Raw genomic sequence first — 21,685 nt, 5'->3', positions numbered from 1 at the left:
ATGTCATGTGGTGTAATTCTTGTGCCTGATTGCAGGTGATCTACAAAAGCAATCAGTGCACCTGACTCTGATTATCACTTCTAATGCCCTGACGAAGACCGTCTGGTCGAAACCGGTCGGCGTCTCATAAATTTTAATAGAGATATGCCCTTAATAAAATAAAGGCTTTTTAAAGAATTTGGTCAGTCAGTCATATGGTGACAGGTTCTGTCTGTTGTAACAGTGACATGAATATTAGTTGAGCAGTCAGTCTTCTCACAGATCAGTGTCCACTGAGTTCATCGGGGTCTTGATTCATGTTTCTGTGTAGAGTTCAGTGTGATCGTCTGTCTGAACTTGTCTGCTGCTGAAGTCCAAAACACACTGTTGGGCCACAGCCCATTCAAAATGCAGGACAAGACTAAACGGCTTGTTACCTAGCAGAGTACCACTTGACTAAGCATACAACCATACAACTTTGTATTGAGTCAATTCAATGCACAATACATGAATTGTAATATCATAATATGTATAATATGTAATATGTTTTGGTCAGTTGTAGCCTACTTCTCTGGGGTTATTCCCCATCCCCGATTTCCTTAAAAAAAACTTCCTGCTTGTCTAGTTTCTATTTTTAATTTAAAGGCTCAAAGTGAAAGAATGTTGCGTTTTGTCACTTCTCTTGTCTGTCACTCACGGACAAGGTGTTGAAGCTTCTGTGTCGTCGGTCTGCTGTTCCTCTGTGGTGAAACAAAATGAAAAAGTTACTTTTTTTTCTTCTTCTCTGTCACAGTATATCAGCAGGTAGGATCACATTGAAATATTTATTTAACTCTTCACTTTACTTTCTGCTCAGCTCTGTATTTTACTTCTGCATCACACTACGGCATGATTTGTTTTCTCATCAAGGTATTGTGTATTTTCACAGACAATATTTATTTATTTATTAATTAATTTAAAAGGGACAATACACATTAATGAACATCAGTATGGGTGTATAGATGTAAATGCGTCCATTGAGTGTTTTATAAACAGTACAGGCATACTTAAAAACTTTAAAATTTTCGAAACTTAAGAGTTTGTGTTTCTCAAGGATATGGCAGTGGTGATAAGAGATTAGTTTTCTGTCAAAACATTTTTAATGCCCTCTTAAATAATATATAATAATTGCCCACTTATATATAATGATTCTATTGTTTTGATTGTGATTACCCCAGTAAGAGACCAGTTAGTAAAACAATATTCAGTGGGAAAAAATCATGGCATCCAAAAACATTCTGGCCACATTTACTGTCAGTGATGGCCTGATCTGTTTAAAATTAAATAGATTAAATTTGATTGTTTTGGAGATCTTTTTAACGTGATTTTTGAAAGTGAGAGATGAATCGAGAATAACACCAAGGTACTTGAATTCTTTTACCAGCTCAAGTTCCCCCCCTCTCAGAAATACATTTGATTGTGTGACCTTTACTGTTGGTTTGGAGAACATCATACATACAGTTTTTTTGGTGTTTAAAAGGAGACATGATTTTGTGAGCCAAGCCTGGATATGGGACAACACTGATGTGAGGATGAGGGTGGCTTCTTGGGTTTTTTTTGCTGATGTAAAAATTACAGCATCATCCGCGTACATTTGTATGTGAATGTTTTTGCATGCATCCGGTAAATCATTGATATAAAGGGAAAATAAAACTGGTCCAAGTATGGAGCCTTGTGGGACACCTATTGGACACTCCAGGTATGGTGATTTGACTCCATTGACAATGACACACTGTTTTCTGTTTATTAAGTATGATTCCATCCACTTGATAGCTTGTTCAGAAAAGTTACAGTGGGTAAGTTTGGCTAACAGGATATTGTGGTCAACGGTGTCAAATGCCTTTTTTTAGATCTAAAAACACAGCACCAACACAACCATTTTTATCCAGGAAGTTTTTAGTTTTCTCTAAAAATATAGTGATGGCTGACTCAGTTCAGTGGTGGGCACGGAATCCAAATTGCATGGGATGCAGGGGGGTAGTATGGCCCTTATTCAGATGTTCAGTTAATAGTTTTACTACCCATTTTTCTAATATTTTTGACACAACTGGTAAAATGGTGATTGGTTTGTAGTTGTTCTTGTCAGCTTTATCTCCAGATTTAAAAATTGGACTAACCACACCTACTTTCCAGGTAGGTGGGACAACAGAGTGTTTGATTGACAGATTTACCAAATGTGTAATCGGTGGTATTAGAGAGTGTGTCAGCTGCCAAGTGAACAACTAAAGAAATATAAGTTCAATACAGCTAATTTTTGAACAAATTCAAAACACTTCAATATATCTTTGTCCTACAGAGAGGCACTTCATGAGTCTTTACATCATGGCATCTTCTGGAAACCCAAACATTCCTGATTATTGTATCATGGAAAACTTTGAGGAAGTTGAGATGGTTTACTATGACACCAAAATGAACACCCTTGAACCCAGACATGACTGGGTAAGAAGATTCAGAGTGGATCATCCGCAATACTGGGAGTTGCTTTCTGAGAATGGCATACATTATAAGCAGGAATTTGGAGCTGACACTGATATTTTCAAGCAGCACTCAAATGAAACTGGAGGTACGTTTATGACAAAATGTTATCGCTGATTTATGACCTTATTTTTTTACCTTATTCGAACAGAATAACTCCACTGAGTTTGTCAATAACAACTCTGCTGAGGAAGAAGTGAAGTCACTGACTCTTTGACTAAGTAAGTCAGAGGCTGATGTGAGAACTGCTTACTGCTATTACAGTTTAAAGGACATGATATGCTCATGGTATTTCTAGGGGTGTAACAATACACCGCTCCACATCAACCATGAGCAACGTTAGCATTGACCCAAAATGAAATCATAAATTAGACATACATACTTGTCATAATTTGTAAGACTTGCCTTTGTTTTATAAGTAATTTTACCCTGGGAGGTCTACTGCAGTTTCTTATTTCATTTGCAGAGATTTGTGTGTGTGGATAAATTTTAAAAGTATTTAGAGAAGTAAACACTCAGGAATTTAAAGGGATAGTTCACCCAAAATTCCATCTCGCGCGATTTGCACCGGCATCAGTAAGCGCAAAGCGCGCGAGATTTGGACTGACCAGGAAGAGGAGCTTCCACTACAAGCTTGAAATATAGACTCATTTAATTTTTTTCGGAACAATTTTGCATTTCGGGGCTTCAATACAAGACAGACATTATATACAGTACAAGCAGCATGGAGGTATTTGGATGTTTTTTGATGTGTCTTTTTGTTGCTCTGTAACTCAGAGAAGCCATTGATAACTCTGAAACTTCTACCAGCCCTTAGTCGACATGAGGGTGAGTAGATAATGAGTGCAATTTGAATTTTGGGTGAACTATCCCTTTAAAATATAGACTTGTTTAATTTGTTTCGGAAAAATTTTTATGTCGGGGTGTCAGGGCCATTACAGACGAGCTGTGTGGAGGTATTTGGATGTTTTTTGGTTTGTCTTTTTGGACGAAGAAAAGTGAGCCCCGTCATATGGACATGCAGTGCTGCATGGAGCCCCATGTAGCACTGCATGTCCATATGACGGTTGCGAACCCTGTAACTCAGAGAAGGCACGGAGGACTCTGAAACTTCTCCCAGCCCTTAGTCGACATGAGGGTGAGTAGATAATGAGTGAAATTTGAATTTTTGGTGAACTATCCCTTTAAGTTCCTGAGTATTTACATCTCTAAATACTTTTAGAACTTATCCACACACACAAATCTCTGCAAATGAAATAAGAAACTGCAGCAGACCTCCCAGGGTAAAATTACTTATGAAACAAAGGCAAGTCTTACAAATTATGACAGGTATGTACCGTATGTCTAATTTATTGATTTCATTTTGGGTCAATGCTAACATTGATCATGGTTGATGTGGAGCGATGTATTGTTACACCCCTAGAAATACCATGAGCATATCATGTCCTTTAAACTGTAATAGCAGTAAGCAGAAGGCACAGATGGCTCTGAAACTTCTCCCAACCCTTAGTCGACATGAGGGTGAGTAGATAATGAGTGAAATTTGAATTTCGGGTGAACTATCCCTTTAATTCTCTCAGTTTTCATTTACAGAATGTGAATATTGTAAAGCTCAATAAATCAGAATGTGAACACATGATTATGATTGTTTTCCATTTAAATGTGTATTGAGTTCAGATTTTACAAATTTCAAAATACGGTAGATTTAAAGCTACCTTTTGTTGTTTGTTATAAATGAAAGAAATTGTGTCAAATCAACAAAAGAAGTCTCAAATCGATCACTGGCTCCTGAATCCGGGGATCATTGAAGTGTTGTCTATTAAATCAACAGAATGTCATATCATGATGAAACTTGTTATTTGCAGCCCTAGTTCTGCAAGAATGTTCAAACAAACAATGCATGTAATGCAGTTCATTCTCACTGTGGTTTCCTGGACTCTCTCAGTTCTTCACATTATCCAGCAGCACTGGGGCTGTGAATGGGACGATGACACCGGAGAGACTGATGGCTTTGTGAGATATGGTTACAATGGAGACGACTTCCTCACATTTGACCTGGAGACTGGGACGTGGATCACTACTAACCCCCTGGCTGAAACTGTTAAACAGGGGTGGGATGAAGATGAAGCTAGGACTTTGCAATGGACAAGCTGCATTGTTAATTCTTGTCCTGATTGGCTGAAGAAGTATTTCTTCTATACAAATGGTCTTCTGAGGATACCAGGTAGAGTCATATGACCTGAAATGTCTCCTAATCACAGTAACTTCACAATGTTAATGACCAGTGCTTTAAATATGCATGATAATGTGAAAATCAATAATCATTAAAACCCAAGAGTTACTGATAATTCAGAGATGTTGATGATGAAATGAAACATTTTGTACATGAATAAAAATGTGTGATTATTCTGTTTCATACAGTAGCCCAAAATCTCTCAAGGGCTCAGCTTATATGCTCTTCTTCTTTTTCTTCTTCTTCTACTACTCTACATTACAATTTAATGAACTATATTTATTTGAGAAATTCTTAGATTATAATTTTACACCAACACCTAACTTTATAAATAATAATGTTTATTGATATTTGAAAATACATCAGAAACATAACTACAGTACATAGCTTGATCATGATATTTAATCTTCCAGTTCGTCCTTCAGTGTCTCTCCTCCAGAAGACTCCATCCTCTCCAGTCAGCTGCCACGCTACAGGTTTCTACCCTCACAGAGCCCTGATGTTCTGGACCAAAGATGGAGAGGAGCTTTATGAGGACGTGGACCAAGGAGAGATCCTCCATAACCATGATGGAACCTTCCAGATGAGTGTTGACCTGGACGTCTCATCAGTCAAAGCTGAAGACTGGAGGAGGTACGACTGTGTGTTTCATCTCTCTGGGGTGAAGGCCAACATCGTCACCGAACTGGACAAAGCAAAGATCAGGACCAACATGGGTAAGAGTGACATCAGCAGCTCCTGAATGTGTCTGAGTCTGTGGTTTGTTGGGTATTTTAGTCTCTATTCTTAAGTCCAGTAAAAAAAAAAAATATCTTCAACACCAGTTATGTATTAGGAACATCACTGTGTGTCCAGATAGACATGTACTCAGCACTCACCTTGACAGGATCAGTGCCAACCAGGAAAGACTGGTTGACAACCAAGAAAAGTTTGTTGACGTGACAGCTTAGAGAGATGCCAACCAGGACAAAAATGGCTGGCAATCCAATCTGTGTCCTCTGTGAAGAGGAACCTTGGACAGCTTCAAAGAATTCAATTGACTATACCTCCAAGGGTGACTGAGAGGGGGAGAGGATAAGCACCCTAGTCAGACGGACACAACAGTATCAGATCCAGGCAACGAACAAATAAACAGTGTACATGTGGCAAGGCCTGCAAGAACTTACTGTGGCCTTAAGATCCATCCTGGAGCAGATACACCACACAGGTGCCCAACCTGGTGAGTCACAGGAGGTGCCAGGTCCAGAGTCACTCACACACAAGCTTGTCCAGCTCACCCTGACCAAGTACCATATGCCTAGCAGAGTGGGAGACATCATCACTGACTACTACAACAATTTCAGAAAGCGAGTCTACTAGTGACATCAGGGTGGCACAAGGTAGAGGTCGGTATCTTCACAGGGTGCACCATCTCAGTATCACTGTTTTCCCTGGCCATGGGAACAATCACCGAGTCTGCCGAACCAGAATGCAGAGGACCCAAGACAAATTCAGCACAATGGCATCCACCATTTAGGCCAACCATCTCAGGGAAGCCAGTCAAGAGCTTGGCCAAGGTTTTTGACAGCTCTGTGCGAGACATGACATTCAACCATTCAGCAAGCTGTCCAGCTTGGTAGTTGGACAGCTGCCTGGTCCAGCAGGAGGTGAGAGCAATGTTGGAGGACACCAGGACTTGCAAGGCGGCAGGCATGAAGCAGCAGGGTGCGTGGACAAGATGGGAAAATGTGGTTGAGAAGAAGTTGACCTGGGCTGAGCTTTGGAAAGTAGAGCGGCACAACATCCAAGTTTACGTCCACAATGTGCTACTAAGCCCAGCAAACCTACACTGGTCAGGCAAAGCTGTAACACTGGCATGTCCTTTGTGTGTCCGAGCAAGGTACCCTGAAGGGCGGTATCGGTGGAGGCCATCAGCAACCTGCTTCATCTACACAGTTGCCCCGTTTACATGAGAGGGTTAATTCCGAATTAAAATAATTTAATTCTGAATTAAAGTTAATTCCGCTTTAAAAAGATCATGTAAACACTTAATTCCGAGTGAAAATATAATTCGGATTTAAACTTAATTCCGAATTAAGTGGGTGGTTTATTCCTATTTTAAATCGGAATTAATTAATTCCTCTATCATGTAAACGTTTATTCTTTTTAAAATTAATTCCGATCGTTCTGCGCATGCGTATTAACTGACTCGCCGCTCTGTGTGTGTGTCGCGGTGATAATTTAACCGTGAAAAGTAGGTTACAACACACACAACATAACGTTACAGCCGCAGTGTTGTGAGTGAATCATGTCGGGACAACCAGGCTTCATGAACCCTCTTCACAGACCCCGGTGCTTGGCCGCCGCGGCCGCCGCGGCCGCTGCTGCTCTAGTGGCGGCCGGGCACCGGGGTCTGTGAAGCGGGTTCATGAAGCCTGGCTCACACACTCAGGGAAGGGAAGGCCATCCTGGCAGTTAAGAGGAGAAACTTTCTGCTTCTAAGTTGTTGTTAAGTTTAGGAGCAGCGGAGCGGCTCGCGGCTCGCGGCTCTGTTCACTTCACACACTGAGAATGGAGTTTGTTTTCTTCCGGTAGACGTAAATACGTAAACACGTGTACCCTTTGTCCAATCAGAACGCTTCCCGACCTCCAGACGTTGAGCGGAATTAAATAAAGGCGATTTAACGTGTTTTCCATGTAAACCCTAATTCGGAATTATTATGTCCATGTAAACTCGAAGGAAAATATTTTAATTCCGAACTATTTAAAGTGGAATTAATTAATTCCGCTTTAAAAACATCATGTAAACGTGGTGTGTGATGATGGTTTTGTTTCTTTGTTTTTTGTTGAACAGAGATTCCCAGTTATACGACCGGCGCCATCGATGCAATGGTTGTCCTTGTCGTCATCCTCATTTGTTCTGTCGTTGGATTTATTATCTACAAAAAGAAGACAGGTGAGACACTCCAGCAGCTGAGCGGATGGGCTGCAACACTAGGTCAAAATGTAATAAACCAAGAAGTGATAAGAGTCAGAGTCTGATGGAACTCAAGTTCAATATGAAAATGTTTCACTAATGAACTTCTTTGTCTTTTCTTCTATTTTTAGCTGTACTCCCTGCACCTCGTAAGTACAACTTGTTTTTAATTCCACTGCCTTTGAAGGTGTGAAGGTTAAAGTAAAGAAAGAGCTTTAAAGGGATAGTTCACCCTAGAATGATATTTCGCTCATTATCTACTCACCCTCATGTTGACTAAGGGCTGGAAGAATTTTCGGAGTCCACCGTCCCTTCTCTGAGTTACAGGGGGTCTTGGTGTAGCAGTGCATTTCAATGCCACGGTAGCAAACGGACACCAGAGCTCTTCGTAAAAAAACACACACAAAAAAACATCCAAATACCTCCATGATGCTCGTATGTAATGTCCGTCTTGTGCTGAAGCCCCAAATTGCGTAATTGTCCCGAAAAAAATTAAATAAGTCCACATTCCAAGCATGTTTGTAGCATTAGCTCCTACTGTCTGTTGTCCGGTCTTCCGCTGCCAGCGCGCATGCGCAAGGTTCGCACTGATACTGAGACCGACTGAGACTCGAGTCGGTCTCAGTGCTACACCAAGACCCCCTGTAACTCAGAGAAGGGACGGTGGACTCCGAAAATTCTTCCAGCCCTTAGTCAACATGAGGGTGAGTAGATAATGAGCGAAATATCATTCTAGGGTGAACTATCCCTTTAACAAAGTTGTACAGGCAGGAAGTTTATTGTGTGATGAGTGAACTAACAATATCTGTGTGACTTTTACAGCTCCTGTGACTCTGAACGAACTGAGAATATGAATCCAAAGTGAAACTCTGGTATTGTTTTCCATTGACTTTAAAATGTCTTTGTCGCATCCGTAATTAGAGTCTGAGTGACAGCTGGTTTTCTAACTCTGAACCTTTGCAAGTATAGTCTTTATATTTACATAAGTAAAATATTTTGGTCATGAAAATATTTTATCTGTATTTTCACATTAAATTCTTTACAATCAACCATATGTCTATAACTAATCCGGATTTTGACCTAATAATGAGCTGTTGTTATGCCATTATGTCAAATTTTTATACATGTCTTATTTGTTATTAGCTTTTACCAGGTAAATTCATATGTAAGTTGTAAGTTGTATTTTAATGCATTACTTAATTGTTCCCCTTTTTTGGTTTTTAAGTTGCCTTTAACATCTGGCCAGGGACAACGGATGAAAATTAGCCATACTCTGGCTCACTTGCAGTTTCTTTTAAATATGATTGTTCAGTGAAGCATTAACATATGGCCACAGAAATCAATACATCAATTATACATAAATAAAGTATGCAGAGTATAAAAGAAAGAAATGCTTAAATGTAAATCATGTTGTTTGTGCTGTGTTTATCATTCCCTGTAGCTCATTGCTCTGCTGCTAATCAACTGCTGCACCTCCAGCAGCTTTCTATGCTAATGTAGTGCTCCTATGGTTCAGTTAGACATTCATGTTACATCAAATGAGATTAAAGATTACTTGGCTTAAGGGCACAGATTCCAAAAGGGAAAATAAAATGAAAATAATTGCAGTTATTTGTTATACAAATTCAACACTTATGCACAAACCTTTTCAGCACTTTGACATATGACAACCACATACTTTTGAAAATTGGAGATAATATTAAAAAGTGAAACATTGCTTTGTGTGATTTTTTTTTGTGATCGACTGTTTTTATTCAACTTTCCCACAATTACAGATTATCAGATAAGAGAAGGTCAGCCAAAAAACAGACAAACATTACCTTAAACTGGAACCACGCCCACATCCAGAGCATGCAGATGGTGCTTTCACACAGTCCTAGAAGCGAGACACAATCCATAATCAATAATTCTACAAAGTCCAGACGTAAAAAGAAGATATCGATTGATTCATCCCAGATTATGGAAATGAACGTTAGTTACCAATTTGCCACCCCTCCTGTGGTGAATCCCACCCACCAATCTAAAAAAAAAAACATAAGCACAAAAATTTCAGTGTTCTTTTTTTTCTTTTAATTGTTATGAAGGTGAGTTAAAAAAAATAGAAACAGATGAGAATTCGCAACAAGGAAAGTTGTGTGGTTGGAATAATGACGATGCTAACAAGTTATGTGCAGGAAAAATACAGCAGCTGCTGTATTACAGACATTATTGTCTGTACACAACTGTATGAGTCAGTGATTTCAAAATTACTGATCACTATTATCAGTATATCTGAAGAAGTGATGTGGGTTTAATTTGTTCTTAAAGGGATAGTAGCATTTTTTTAAAGTGAGGTTGTATGATCTACAAATAGCCCCTAAGTACTTTAATTGCAGTAGAAGACTCTCTGCACTCCTCCCGTTAACAACGCCAGCCCATAGCCCTGTCCAGAGATTTACAACATACATTGTTGTGAATGGACCCAAAGAAACGGCCTATTTTCGCAGCCTAAAAGAGGTTTTACCTGAAAAAAAAATACACAGTTCCATTGTTCGTTATAATATAATTTTTTCCAGCCCCTCAAAGTGCAGGAAAAGTTTTTATTTGGAGCTAACCAACTGCTGATCGGCGGGCGCTAACCCTGGCCGGAGGGATACGTGAGTTGGTTAGGTCCAAATAAAAACTTTTTTCCTGCACTTTGAGGGGCTGTAAAAAATTATATTATAGCGAACAATGGAACTGTGTTTTTTTTTTTTCAGATAAAACCTATTTTAGGCCACGAAAATAGGCTGTTTCTTTGGGTCCATTCACAACAATGTATGTTGTAAATCTCTGGGCAGGGCTATGGGCTGGCGTTGCTAACGGGAGGAGTGCAGAGAGTCTTCTACTGCAATTAAAGTACTTAGGGGCTATTTGTTGATCATACAACCCCACTTTTAAAAAATGCTACTATCCCTTTAAGCAGCAGACAAGACAGAGAGAGAGCTCTACAGAAACAGATAGTAACAGGAAACAGAGGATCACACTAATGTTATGTTCCTGCTCTGTCCCAGCATGTCTGCTGCTAAGGTCCAAAACAGGACATGTGGACATGATACAGTTCCTCATGTGAAGATCTGTACATAGTTACTGTGATAAACTTTAATTATGAAGCATTTCCCAAATCATTGAATACACACTGTCTTTAAAAGCAACTATGTCTGCAGCAGTAGTTTTGTAGTACTGTAGTCTTGTCAGTCTCATCATGGAATTGGGGGCCTCTGGATCATTTGACCTGATACTTCAGCTGCAGGTTGATTAACGATCTATGTGAGGATCCTCAGTTGATGGTTTAATCCTTTAACACCCACTGGCTTGTGGATCGTCCTGCTTCTAATTGATGCTGAGCCTGCCGGGCCCTGGACAGGCCAGTGGGTGTTAAGTTAATACAACCAAATTGTGTGACCAGTGACCAGCCTGAACATCATCAAGCTGTGCAACTCAAACAAATTCACTGTGAAAAAACAAGTCTTGTCATACTGTAATATAAACCTACACTCATCATGAATGTGACATTGAGGAGTAGAGAATTCTGTTGAAATAAGGGTGGAAGCAAATCATGCAGTGACGGAGGAGCAAGAGGTTATAGAATGTAAAGTGAAAAGTTATGTTGGACACACAAGGGAACTTCCAAGCGTGCATGAGTTTTATCAACTCTTTTGATCAAAGAATACAGAAACACACACCTGCACCTTGCTGAAAGTACACCAGAGGACACTGAGCTGCTGAAAGTGGCTGTGTGAACTTTATTCCTTCTAACCATACATTCATTTACCAAAAATATATATTGTGAAATTATCAGAATATAACAAACCAAATAATAAACCAAAACAATGAAAAATAATAAATGACAATGGGGGTGCATGGAGTTTTGGCGCATGATGTCATTGTTGCACATGACGTGCATAAGGGCATGCAATGCACTGTGAGATGATACTTATGAAGAATGTGTTTCAATGGAGATGAACTGAGTCTCCTGAATCAGTCTCATTACAACAATTATGCAAGTTTCACACAAAGAACATTAATAATCCCCTTTTAAAAAAGTGTACCTCACTCACTATTTAGGAATTGGATTAACATTTATGCCTGAAGACTATATAGGCCTACAAGTAGCAATGTACAGTTTTCTAGCCTAGACCTTGTAAAATTCAGAACATATTGGAAAAAATATCCCCTGTTTCTGTTTTATGACTTTAACAAAGCTGATAATCCACTGTCAGCTACAACCAAAAAAGTTCAACGTTTCCTCTTATGTTATCTTTGGTTTTGTCTAGACAACACATACCAGTGAGCTATCAACTGGTCTATCAGTGGAGACAAGATAACAAACATGTGCATGAGGAGAGGGGAGGAATTAAGCCTGGGCTTAAAGGAGAATTCCGGTCATTTTTGACCCCTAAATCGTTGTCCTGATGGTCACCCGGTGTTGGGGGGAGCAAAAAACGCGACTAAAATTGATGCAGGCAAACCAGAGTTACACCATGGGCCCTATTTTCCTGGCGCAACTCAGGGTGGCGCAGCGAAGCGAGCCCTGACGCAGCTGGCGAAGTGGTATTTTCCTCCAGTGCAACAAGGTGCGCAGCGGATTCGGTAAATTGGCAGACTGCTGTGCGCTGAGATGGGAGTGGTCGCGCAGCAGGGGGAGGTGTCGACAGATTCGCCGTGGCGCAGTGACAATTTGTTGCAGATAGACCGCGCGGAGAGTGCGCTGAAAGCTCGCCAGCTCCAACCTGGTCTACTCTCAGCGCAAGGCGAAGCGCAGCCAGCGCAGTGGCAATTTGACTGCCCAGCGTGCAGTGCGCCCACGTCACCAAGACCTCACAGGCAGATTTCCACACTTCCAGGCACATTTAAATGCAATTAACAATAATAATAATAATAATAATCATCACAATAACCCCTATTTATTGTATCTGAATCAGCACATACACCTATATCTATATAGATTGTCCCGTCACACTGATGGCAGACCAAAGGCTTGCGTAATGGAAACTCAGCCTGACTGAATTAACACAGATGAAACCAGGGAGGGACTGAGACAGCCGTGGATGTCCCAAGAGCAGGTGTTGACACTACACACTGTGCCGTTGCAGATTATCAGCTATTTATTTATTTATTTACTTATTGATTTATTAGGGGCCAGCGCCGCATCGTCACGCGACCATAACAAATAAAACTGAAATGCCTCCGTTACGCACAGCTGTTTGTTTATGTTGTGATCTGTGCACACGTGTTTAAATATAGGTTAGATAGATAGATAGACCTGCTCCCTCCTCCTCCCTCCTCCCTCTTTTTCATCATCAGCCCGTGTGGTCTGTTCGCGCGACCGGACACTGCCAGCTTGGACCGGACCAGAACATCAGTTTCCTCCCGTCTCACTTGCTCTGACAGATTGAGAGCTGTTGCCCAGTAAAAAAAAACAAAAAACAAAACACACACCCCTTTTCCATTAATAAAGACACTCATATTTAGTAACCTATATTTAAACACGTGTGCACAGATCACACATAAACAAACAGCTGTGCGTAACGGATGCATCACGGAGCGTCTCTCTTTTTCTTTTTTCTTTAGAATTTACCTGAGAGGGGAGATGTTAATATCTGCTCACTATGATGCCGAGGCTGATTGTGGTTTGCTGTGAGAGATGATAGTTTATTTGTTTTCAGTTTTATTTGTTATGGTCGCGTGACGATGCGGCTCAATAAATCAATAAGTAAATACATAAATATAGCAGATAATCGTGTAGTGTCAACACAGCAGTAATCCATCCTCATCTTTCATCTGTGCAGCCTTTGATCTGTCATCAGTGTGACGGGACAATCGATATAGATGTGCTGAATGTCTATGCTGTAATCTGTAGGTGCTGATTCAAATCTTCTCTTCCACGGTGAAATCAAACGTCCGCCTTGCGCGCGCGGCGGATTTAAAGGCGAGGAGAGGAGCTCATTTGATTGGTGAAGATCTGACTCGGCTGTGTCAAACCCACTCCACGCCTTCTCTCCTCCCTCTATGCCATTTGTGCCGGTGGGAGGGAAGTAGGCGGGATGCGCTCCGCTGCGTCTCGAAGGAAAATCGCAATCTGCTCCTTACCACTCCCCGTTGGCGAAGCGAAGGCGAGGTGCAGGCCTGATCCTCTCCGCCTGCACCTAGTTCACGAAAGTAGAGCCCCATGGCTAGACGGCGCTAGCGATAGCGACAACACTAAAGTATGGGGGCAATTTTTTCAACCACAACAAACACTCAAAAAACAATCAAATATCTATGGTAGATGACTCCAATCCTTATGACACACCACTGAACTCATAAACAGTTTATGAGTTCAGTAGTGTGTCATAAGGATTCTGTACAGTATAAACCGGTATAAATGTTGGTGTGTCATAAGGATTCCAGTCATGCACCATAGATATTTGATTGTTTTTTGAGTGTTTGTTGTGGTTGAAAAAATTGCCCCCACTTTAGCGTTGTCGCTAGCGCTAGCGCCATCTAGCCATGGTGTAACTCCGGTTTGCCTGCATCAATTTTAGTCGCGTTTTTTGCTCCCCCCAACACAGGGTGACCATCAGGACAACAATTTAGGGGTCAAAAATGACCTGAATTCTCCTTTAAAGGTAGATAGAGTGTCTGCCTCTCTGACCCATGAAGAGAGCTGGTTCCACAGTAAAGGAGCCCAGTAACTGAAGGCTCTGCTGCCTAGAGATACTGGGAGTCACTACCTGCATTTAGCCTACCCCGTGCTGCCACCTAGAGGACATCTCCAACATGAGGAAAATGACACTAGAATTGCTACTGAAAACAATTCAACAGTAGATTTGACTTGAAGCATGGCCTGCCCATTGTGGTCTTCTTTGTTCTATTTCCCCACATTACCATGTAAAAGACAGTCTGTATTTATTCACTATTTGCCACATTAACCCCTAACAGTTATCCCGGACACTGGATCATCAGGACCATCCGTAAATGGCAAGATTACATTGATTAAATAAAGTTGTACTGCAATGTATTCTAATACAAAACAACTGGAATTCTGTGGCAGAATTCCTCTTTCAGCTACATAAACTGTAGACAAGTTGACAAGTCAAAGCTGCATTCTTCTATTCCATGTGAGCTCACTGATCGAGTGTTGGCCAGTCAGGTTTCTGGATTCAGATGCTCAGAGAGTTCAGAGCTGTTTTCAGCAGCTGGAAGATCAGAAACACACTGTGTTGAACTGTGGAAAAGCTCATTTAACCAGCACTGAACTTTTAGATACAGTAAATGACCACCAACAAGAATTAAAAAGAATCAAAATTAGTGTATAAAATCATTTGAAACAGGATAAAATAAGTTTTACTTACAGGGTGGACGGTCTTTGGCTAAAACCAAGAGAAAATATCAATCAGTAAAAACTGACAGGATGTGGTTGATCAGCTCATCACCATATGACCCTCTCCTCCAGTCATTCAGACTTGGTGGATTCATTTTTCTCTTCTGTTCTTCATTTATTTCGATTTTTGTACATGACTGTTTATGTCTCTGACTGTTTGTGTTCACCACATCAACATAGTACAGTCATATTACCATGACTGTGCAGAGCAGGAAAATGAAGCTTGTTTCAGTTTTACAATCTGGACAAAAACTTTAACTCTAAGACTAAAATCATTTATACTGTAGTAACAGCCATTAAAACAGATAATCTGTCTACTTTTCTCTCTCACCTTTCTTCTGTTTATAAACCACCAATCCAGTGACAGCGATGAGGAAGAGAGCGAGAGGAACCAGTGCAGAGATGATGGGGACGGTCGTGTTACTGGGCTTCACTGGTGAATATAAAATATCACATTTTAAAACCAGTCCAGATAAACAGGTCAGAACACCAGAGTGTAGGATATGTCTCAGTCACGGAGCATCAGGACAAACATGGCGAGCAGTATTTGACCAGTTACAGCTACAAGTCGAGTGGTATCTCTCATATTGAGGAGTTGATGTCTGTTTGCATTAATGTGGTACTTTACTGCCCCCTTGTGGAGGCAGCAGGTTATCGACTCTGGAAACTTTTCAACTATCTCTAGTTTGTGCACAGTGTTGCCCTGCTGTAGGCCTACTTAGTTTATGAGGTTTATTAACCAAGAGATGAGCTGGTCAGCCTTTAAACCACTGTATCTATGTTAACAACTGTTGTTGAAGATGAGTCTGTTACTGAACTGTAGAACAAAGACTAAAATACCCAACAAACCACAGACATGGTGTTAAATTCAGGAGCTGCTGATGTCACTCTTACCCATGTTGGTCCTGATCTTTGCTTTGTCCAGTTTGGTGACGATGTCGTCCTTCACTCCAGAGAGATGAAACACACAGTCGTACCTCCTCCAGTCTTCAGCTTTGACTGAGGAGACGTCCAGGTCAACGCTCATCTGGAAGGTTCCATCATGGTTATGGAGGATCTCTCCTTGGTCCACGTCCTCATAAAGCTCCTCTCCATCTTTGGTCCAGAACATCAGGGCTCTGTGAGGGTAGAAACCTGTAGCGTGGCAGCTGACTGGAGAGGAGGGAGTCTTCTGGAGGAGAGACACTGAGGGGAGAACTGGAGAGAGGAGGAGATACAACAGGTTAGTCTCTACTGTTTGGTCAGAACCAACTCAGATCTTAAAGGTCCCATATTATGAAAAACAGGTTTTTTCTGGTCTCTACATACATAAACTGATCCTCCCTGAGCCTACCAACTCCTAGAATGAGGAAAGCAAACGGGTCCTGCATCGACTCTGCAGCCCACCGACTGGTAAAACGGTGCTCATACAGGCTGCTCAGACTCAGCTCCTGTGGTGATGTCACAACGGGAGTGAGGCCGGCCCCTCAGCGCGATAAAACGCCTACCACGTCTATTTCTGTGGCTGCAGTGCACAGCAAGAAACTCCTGAGCTAAATTGATGAAATACCGACCAATTTTAAGTCATAAAGTGGTAATAATCTTTGCCGTGTACAGTAACCATGTTACTTAAAGGTGCAGGCACAGAAACAGCTTGTTCTCAGTAGAGCTCATTTGAGCGACTTTTAGACAGCCGACATTCAGGACCACGGATCAGTTTGGGGCAATACATTTCGAATACAGTTTAGTTGGACGTCTGACAGCTGAGTGAAATTGAGTAAAAAGAGTATAATATGGGATCTTTAAAACAAAGTGACTAAGGAGTGATGATACAGTGGCGATTCAGTCTGATCAGCCTTTATCAATTGTGTTGTGATCATCAAATTCAATCAGGTCATGTGAGTCTACCTGTTCTCAGCAGATCGTCCTTCCCATAGTTCATGTACGTCTTCAGCCACCCAGGACACAACTGAGTTAAGAAGTTCTCATTCTGTTTGATTCTGCCTTTATCAGCATCCCAATTCAGTTTGGTGACGACAGCCTGTGGGTTTGGAGCAATCCATGTTTGTGTCTTCAGGTCCAGGGACAGGAAGTCTTCTCCATCATAACCATACTGTTGAAACCCAGAAACCTCTCCAGTCTCATCGTCCCATTCACATCCACCCAGCCTCTGTAAAATGTGGACACCTGAGGAAGAGACTTAAGTTAGGAGTGATGTACAGATCTCCACTGCTGATGGGGACACTGTTATGTCTTACTCCCATTAATTTTCCCAGGCAGTGCATCAAAAAGACCACATCACTTTTACTGTATGACCTGACCTAATGAGGAAAACTACTAAAGTTGGGCTTCGTTTTTTAAAGGGATAGTTCACCCTAGAATGATATTTCGCTCATTATCTACTCAATTTTCAGAGTCCACCGTCCCTTCTCTGAGTTACAGGGGGTCTTGGCGTAGCAGTGCATTTCAATGCAACGGTTGCAAAGGGACACCAGAGCTCTTCGTAAAAAAACACACACAAAAAAACATCCAAATACCTCCATGATGCTCGTATGTAATGTCCGTCTTGTGCTGAAGCCCCAAATTGCGTAATTGTCCCGAAAAAAATTAAATAATTCTATATTTTAAGCTTGTTTGTAGCGGAAGCTTCTCGAAGCTCCTCTTCCTGGTCCGTCCAAATCTCGCGTGATTCGCAGTAACCGCACTGACGCCGGCCCTTTAAATCCATCTGAACTTTTCCCTCTCCTACTTTAATGATTGGTCTAAATGTCTAACTGATTATTGTGTTGAGGTTGAGTCACTGAGACAGAAATGACAAAACAGTGAAATGTGAAATAGATAATGCAGACTGTAGGCCTACTTACCTTCACTTTGGTTTAAGCGCTGATTTAAACTGTGAATACTGGCCTTGAAGAAGTAGGACGTGCCCTCAAAACACTCTCCAGTGTACCACTGCAGTTGTTCAGGGTTGTCTTCCATTGCTGTTTTCATCCAGGTCTGTTTTGGTTCTACTTTGTTTATGTTGCTGTCACAGTGACCCACCTGAATGTCATCAACCAGTGCAACTACCACAGTCTCAGGAAGCTTTGTGACTCCAGTAGTTACAGTGGTAACATATATCATGGTGTGTTTCACTGTGGGACAGACAATGTTTTTTTTTTCAATAAGGTTTTTATTATTATTAGCCTATTATTATTTTATTACCATTATCACCATAAATGTGAAATATTCAGTCAGACATGGTAGAAAATCCTGTTGTGAAAGTGAAACCAAATCACACAGCAGTGTGATGCAATGAGCCAAAAACAGAGCTGCGCAGAAACAAAAGGCAAAGGTGAATAAATATTTAAATGTGTTCTTACCCGCTGATGAACCGTGACAGAGAAGAAGAAATAAAAGTAACTTCCTCATTTTATACAGTTTCATCGCTGTGTCGGAGCGCGGAGGGGGAAGAGTGCCCATAGGCACTGCCACTCTAGGAGGGGGGAGGTTGACGCCCACGTCGGAGCGTAGGATGTTTTGTGTGCGTTTCTTTCTTTCTTTTATTTTTTCAAGAAACTTTATTTCAAACAGTCAGCCAGCATTGACACAGGCAGACACTTACATTCGGAAATTAGTAAAAATAAATAAATAAATAAATAAATAAAATAAATAAAAATGAATAGCTACAGAAAAATAACAGTAAACACAAGATTACTGAATAACAATTTTTTTTTTTTTTTTTTTACTAATTCACTGAGCACAGTGCATTAACTATTTTGCTACTTTTTGTTTTGTAGCCTACTGGGTAAACTGCTACTGCCCCATTTCTGTCTTTACCTCCAATAAATTCATTTACCTAGCTGCAGCCACCCACTACAAACGCAACAACACAACACATAAAGCTCTGGACATACATGTGTCAACTGCAGCATGACTGGTTGAGCAGTGCATCTAGTTTGCTTTAATATTGGCAATCCTGAAGATTGTCATGGTTTCAGAAAGTCCTCCATCAGCTTCTCTGTGTGTTTCAGCTCATGCGGCTCCACAATGGGCTCCAGGAAGCTGAGGTACTGCTCTGCTCTGCTGAGTCAGGTTTCTGCCAGCAACCAGAGCAGCTGCTGGTGTCACCGATGGACAAGGTTTCATCTTGCCCATCTTTGCCTGAGAGATACAAGAATGCACTTAAATACATAGGACTATAAAGGTGAGACGGTAACACAATATAACTCAGAGTGTACAAATATAGCTATATTTGGACTATTTGTAGATTTATATTTTGTATTTTGACCCATTTCTCCTTTCAGGGCTGTCACCTGCCTGCATGTTGAACAACAAAGGTTGAGTGCTGTTAAAATCAAACTGTATCTGTGTACCATGTCTTGCTTACTATCTATGTTGGTTGTCTTTTGTAGCTTGTGATTGTCTTGTAGACTGAACAGCTACATGTGTAGTAGCTATAGTTTATCAATGATTGTATTGTCTGTTATTGTGTTGTTTTTGCCACTGACTATTACAGATGTGAAAGCCCGGCTTTTTAGGAGTTGAGAACTAGCAAACTCTGTGCTTCTTTGAACCTGTAAAACTGTGTTGTCCCCACAAGTAGGCTACTTGACTGACTTTAATAATGTATAGTTACTGTCAAATAATTAATTTTGATATTCATTAAAACTGAAATATGAAGACAAAAGTAAAATATATACCCTTATACAGAGGAAGTAGGAAACCGTATATTGCAAGAATAAATAAACAAGATATGTAATGTCACTAACTGCGTTAATAAGTGTGAATGTTTGTCACTCTAGATGTCCGCTGCAAATGGTGATGATGATGATCAGATACAGAGTGAGGCCTGTTACTGTTTGTCTGATAAATATTATAGATTATGGTAAATGGTTCACACATAACTACTGCAGTAATGTGAGGGAGGATAGAGCCATCTTCTCAGTTGGCTATTACAATATGCAAAGATGGGCTAATTGACTTGCACTGGCACTTGATCAGCAGTAATACACAGATGGATCATCATGATAAGAAAGTAACTAAATACTACAACCACACGTAGATGTTTAATTCAATCACCTCCAAATGCTGAGAAAGAAAGAAAAGAATGCTCTTGTCTTAACAATAGTATAGAATTATATAGACATGATGTGTCAGAAAAACCATACTGTGGTAGACTGGCCGACTCATTAATTAGGCTAACTGTTAAACTGTTATTGGGTTACTACTGTATGTTCAGACTGAATGTGAGTCAGACTGACACCTGTGTGAGGGACCAGTGATTGACTGAGAGTGTGTGGTCCAGGTTGTTCTTGTGCCAGTTCGTTGGGGGGTGGGAGCTCATCTATGGCGCGAGTTATTAGAGTGAGTTGGCAGTGCTGAGATCACACTGTGAAACCAGTGGGGTTCGTTGTTTTGCTGTTGGCTACAGCTCACAGTGTCTTGTCTTGGGTTAACAAATAAAAGTGAAACAAGCGTGAGCTGCAGTTTCATTATTGAGGGATGGTAGATCAGTGTCAGAGGAGCTTATGCTCACTAGAGTGCAACATGGCAATAAATAGGCTGCTGAGGCTGGTAGGTGGTCCACTGAGGAGAAAGCCCCCCAGTTAGCACTGTGCCTTAAAGCAGAAGTAAGCGATCCGGTTGTTCTGGTCAGCCGATGGAGTTAGCAGCCCCCGCCCTCGTCATGGATCTATTGGTCCTCGTCCCTACGTCACCACATTCACGCGCATCCCTTGGCTGCACACACAGCCCTTTATGCCGTTCTCTCTCCTCATTGGATAAAGGTTGAAGGATACAAGGAAGTAGGCCTATAGGACAAGAAGTTTTCTCCTCGGCTTACAGCAGAGCAGAGTGGCTGACAGACTCGTGTTTTGGACCAAACACTCTATGTAAGTGATTGCTGTCGGAATTATAACAAGCCTATTTAAGACTTATATAGAGGGTATGCGTTTACATCACGTTGCCCTCGGCAACGCCCCGTTCGATCGGACTGAGTGGCAAAACAAGCGTTCCTCAACGTGCTGGCGGATAGCGATGGACTCATGAACTGGATAAAGTATCTTATATGAAAACAAATTGATGTCAAAAAGAATCGACAACCAGCTCCCCAAAACCGTCTGCTCCACGGACACTTCCTGTAACACACAGTGTGACCGCGGCACCTGCAGAGTGACTGACAGGCTGCTGTTACTGTGCAGAGGGACGAGATTACAGCTGTTACTGTCGTCCTGACAGTGACTCCGGACACTAAAACACGAGCTGCTTTTATTCTGAAAAACTCTGACCAGTCAAACTGTAGGATGTGTTAGGACTAATTTATCTGTCTAAACATCATAACTATGACACCTGAAACTGTAAACACAGCTGATCGATCGAAAAAAATGACCGCTCCAGTGAATTTACTTTCCGTCATTGAGAACAGGTTCTTGAATGTAACTCGGTCAAAGTGAGACGTATCCTCAAGATTTTTAGCAGCTCTGTTAGGTCATGCTGCTTTACATGCTGGCAAAGCTAGACATGTCAGACTTGTGTGGGCTCGGAGAAAATCGCTTCGTTACTTGCTCGTTTTTTAACTTTGGCGGCTCTGCCACTCGTCTTTTTGCCACTCAGTGGACGTTCCACAGCGACTTCCGAGTACCGTGACGTCATGTGCATA

The 21,685-nt window shown here is 41.2% G+C and overlaps 2 protein-coding genes across 2 annotated transcripts; one reads left to right on the top strand and one right to left on the bottom strand.

The window, feature by feature from the left end:
- The first annotated feature begins 3,815 nt into the window (after positions 1–3,815).
- On the top strand, positions 3,816–5,468 carry LOC146988311 (major histocompatibility complex class I-related protein 1-like). Its single transcript, XM_085775316.1, has 3 exons — positions 3,816–3,822; positions 4,439–4,717; positions 5,140–5,468. The coding sequence occupies exons 1-3, from the start codon at positions 3,816–3,818 to the stop codon at positions 5,466–5,468; spliced, it is 615 nt and encodes a 204-aa protein (XP_085631442.1).
- A 9,348-nt stretch (positions 5,469–14,816) lies between these two features.
- Positions 14,817–18,507, bottom strand: LOC146988310 (major histocompatibility complex class I-related gene protein-like). Its single transcript, XM_085775315.1, has 7 exons — positions 18,408–18,507; positions 17,910–18,179; positions 16,954–17,232; positions 15,961–16,263; positions 15,398–15,499; positions 15,038–15,055; positions 14,817–14,941 (listed from the first exon to the last, which is right to left on the bottom strand). The coding sequence occupies exons 1-7, from the start codon at positions 18,505–18,507 to the stop codon at positions 14,832–14,834; spliced, it is 1,182 nt and encodes a 393-aa protein (XP_085631441.1). The 3' UTR covers positions 14,817–14,831.
- Between the last annotated feature and the right edge of the window lie 3,178 nt (positions 18,508–21,685).

Source organism: Trachurus japonicus, chromosome 4, assembly GCF_045865225.1.
Source record: "Trachurus japonicus isolate A0001 chromosome 4, Traja_1.0".
Taxonomy (NCBI): Eukaryota; Metazoa; Chordata; class Actinopteri; order Carangiformes; family Carangidae; genus Trachurus; species Trachurus japonicus.
Note: the sequence above shows the minus strand (reverse complement) of the source record. Positions and strands in the feature narration are given on the sequence as shown.

Excerpts from the sequence above, each read along its gene's own strand:
- LOC146988310 (XM_085775315.1), bottom strand. The coding sequence starts at position 18,507 with ATGGGCACTCTTCCCCCTCCGCGCTCCGACACAGCGATGAAACTGTAT. Across the intron at positions 17,233-17,909 it reads GCGCTTAAACCAAAGTGAAG|GTGTCCACATTTTACAGAGG; the intron begins GTAAGTAGGCCT and ends TCTCTTCCTCAG. Across the intron at positions 16,264-16,953 it reads GGACGATCTGCTGAGAACAG|TTCTCCCCTCAGTGTCTCTC; the intron begins GTAGACTCACAT and ends TCCTCTCTCCAG.
- LOC146988311 (XM_085775316.1), top strand. Across the intron at positions 4,718-5,139 it reads TGGTCTTCTGAGGATACCAG|TTCGTCCTTCAGTGTCTCTC; the intron begins GTAGAGTCATAT and ends TTAATCTTCCAG.